Source organism: Lactuca sativa, chromosome 8, assembly GCF_002870075.4.
Source record: "Lactuca sativa cultivar Salinas chromosome 8, Lsat_Salinas_v11, whole genome shotgun sequence".
NCBI classification, from domain to species: Eukaryota; Viridiplantae; Streptophyta; class Magnoliopsida; order Asterales; family Asteraceae; genus Lactuca; species Lactuca sativa.
The window spans coordinates 97,631,517-97,634,352 of record NC_056630.2 but is presented as its reverse complement, the minus strand read 5'-3'; the positions used below and the strand labels follow the sequence as shown (position 1 = coordinate 97,634,352).

At 39.0% G+C, this 2,836-nt stretch overlaps 1 protein-coding gene across 1 annotated transcript; it reads left to right on the top strand.

The window, feature by feature from the left end:
* Positions 1-1,123: 1,123 nt before the first annotated feature.
* Positions 1,124-2,465, top strand: LOC111880295 (uncharacterized). The gene is made up of 4 exons (XM_023876709.1): positions 1,124-1,396; positions 1,486-1,558; positions 1,626-1,807; positions 1,908-2,465. The coding sequence occupies exons 1-4, from the start codon at positions 1,124-1,126 to the stop codon at positions 2,463-2,465; spliced, it is 1,086 nt and encodes a 361-aa protein (XP_023732477.1).
* Positions 2,466-2,836: the final 371 nt, after the last annotated feature.

The window sequence follows — 2,836 nt, the reverse complement described above, 5'->3', positions numbered from 1 at the left end:
TTCATCTCCTTTCCGTATTTTTCATTCTTGGTTTGAGCTAGAGGGTTTTGATGAAGTGGTTCATAATTCTTAGAACTCCAATGTTGCTGGGAATTTGATTGATAATCCTTGGGCTATTTTCAAGAAGAGGCTCCAAATTCTTAAATCTAACCTAAGATTATGGAACTCTAGTGCTCGAGATCGTTTGAGTAGTAAAAGGAAAATTCTTCAAGATAATATTGAAGAGATTGATGCTTCTCTTATGCTTGATGGGGGCAGTGCTGATCTTCGAGAACAAAGAGTTCAGCTATTAAAGAATTGAAGGACTTAGATCATCTTTCTAGAGTCGAGTTGGCGTAGAAAGTGAAAATTCAGCGGGCCAATGAAGGGGATGAGAACTCTGGTTTTTTTCATGGCATTATTAATCAGAAGAGGTGTCATCTTGCTATAAGAGGTATCATGATTTATGGTGTTTGGTAGTACGATCTTGGGAGAGTTAAAATGGAGTTCCATAATTATTAAAAAAATATTTTCTTGAGAAGAAAAAAAAGGAAGATGCCCTTCTACTGATCCTAATCTGTTTTGTACTCTTACGGAAGATCAAATTCTTTTTCATCAAGCTCCTTTCTCTCGTGATGATATTAAAAGGACTGTTTGGGATGATCAGGCTCCTGGGCCAGATGGTTTCTCTTTTGGTTTCTTGAAAAGATTTTGGGATCTTACTTCTGATGAATTGGTGGCTTTCATTCAACATTTCCATAGTCATTGTTTGGTTCCTAAAGGTTGCAACGCTTCTTTCTTTACGGTTATCCCTAAAGTTCGTGACCCTAAGAATATTAGAGATTTTAGACCTATTAGTCTAATAGGGTGCCAATACAAAATTTTTGGTGAATTATTAGTTAATAGGTTGGCGGAGGTTATTGGTTCTATTATTAGTCTGAAGCAGTCTGCTTTTGTTAAAAGTAGACAAATCTTGAATGGTCCTTTTCTTCTCAATGAGGTGGTTGCTTGGAGTAAGTCTACAAATAATACTCTTATGATTTTTAAAGTGGATTTTGAGAAGGCCTTTGATTTTGTCTCATGGTAGTATCTTTTGGAGATTATGCAGATTATGGGCTTTGGTAAGTTGTGGTGTGCCTGGATCATGGAGCTTCTCCATTCTGCTAAGGCTTCTGTTCTTGTTAACGGGTCCCCTACTGATGAATTTCAAATCCAACGTGGTCTACGAAAAGGTGACCCCTTGTCCCCTTTTTTATTCATTCTGGTTATGGAAGGGCTTCATGTAGCTTTACGGAAAGCTCATAATGCAAGCATGTTTCATGGCATTTCTATTAGTGAGATTGATATCTCACACTTGTTTTATGCTGATGATGTTAACCTGATGTCAAATTGGGACACAAATGATCTTGAATCATTCGTATCTTGAGGTGTTTTTATTTAGCTTTGGGTCTAAAAATCAATTTACAAAAAAGTATGTTGATCGGAGTGTGAGTTCATTTTACTCAGGTTAAGGTAGCGGCTCGTAAGGTTGGGTGTGCTCCTGATACTTGTCCTTTTATTCATCTTGGAGTCCCTATTGGTCAGAATATGTCTCAGGGTTTCTGCTTGGTCCCCTGTTGTTGATCGTTTTCGCTCAAAACTCTCAGGTTGGAAAGTGAAATGCCCTTCGTCTGGAGGTCGCCTCTCTTTGATCAAAGCGGTTCTTGGAAGACTTGGTAGTTACTTGATGTCTATCTTCAAGGTTCCAATCTCTGTTGTTAACACCTTGGAGTCTCTTCGAGCTAGGTTCTTCTGGGGTGTTGACTTAGATGAAAGATGCATGCACTGGGTTCGCTGGGATCGGGTCTTAGCTCAAAAAAAGGACGGGGGTCTTGGTGTTAGCAGTCTTTTTTTCTTTCAATAGGGCCTTGTTATATAAATGGCACTAGAGATTCTTTCATAATCCGGATCTGATATGGGTTAAAATTGTCAAAGCTCTTTATGGTCCGAATGGTGGTTGTAGTTCTCTCTCTCATAGAAGAGGCTCGATTGGTCCATGGAATGGTGTTATTCGGACACTGGTGCATCTTAATAATCGTGATCTTGACCTCAGGCCTTTTAGTCCTATTAGAGTTGGTGATGGAAATATGACTTCTTTCTGTCATGATGTGTGGAAGGGGGATACCCCCATGGTTGCTTCTTTTCATAGGATTTATGCTCTTGATCTTCATAAATCTATATTGGTCTGTGATAAAGTGCATCTTGGATGGGATTCTGATTGTCTTAGGCGGGCTCCTAGAGGGGGTATTGAGGAGACTCAATGGACTGCTTTCACTACCTTAATGCAAGGGGTTCTTCACCATTCCACTCCAAATCATTTGGGGTGGACTATTGATGTTTCAGATTCCCTTACTGTTTCTTCTCTTAGAGCTTTTTTCTGGATAGTCATATGTTTCATTTGGGGGGTCCTGAAACTCATTGGAATAATTGGGTGCCTATCAAGGTGAATATCTTTATTTGGAGATTGCAGTTACGAAGTATTCCTACTAGAGAGAACCTTTCTCTTCGTGGAATTACTATGGGTTTGATTCTTTTCCCCATACGCTCCAACACTGATGAATCTATTGATCACCTTTTTCTCCATTGTAATTAGTTGATTAAGATATGGACTCGTGTTGCTGTTTGGTAGGGAGTCCAAACTCCTCATTTTTTCTCTATTGATCAACTCCTTTCGTGGTCTAATTCTCTTTCTTTAAAAAGAGGGCAACGACAAGCCTTTGACACTGTCATATTGATTACCTTATGGTGTTTATGGAATTTTAGTAATTCCACAATTTTTGGAACGACTCAACCTAGGAAATCTCTCATTTTAGATGAA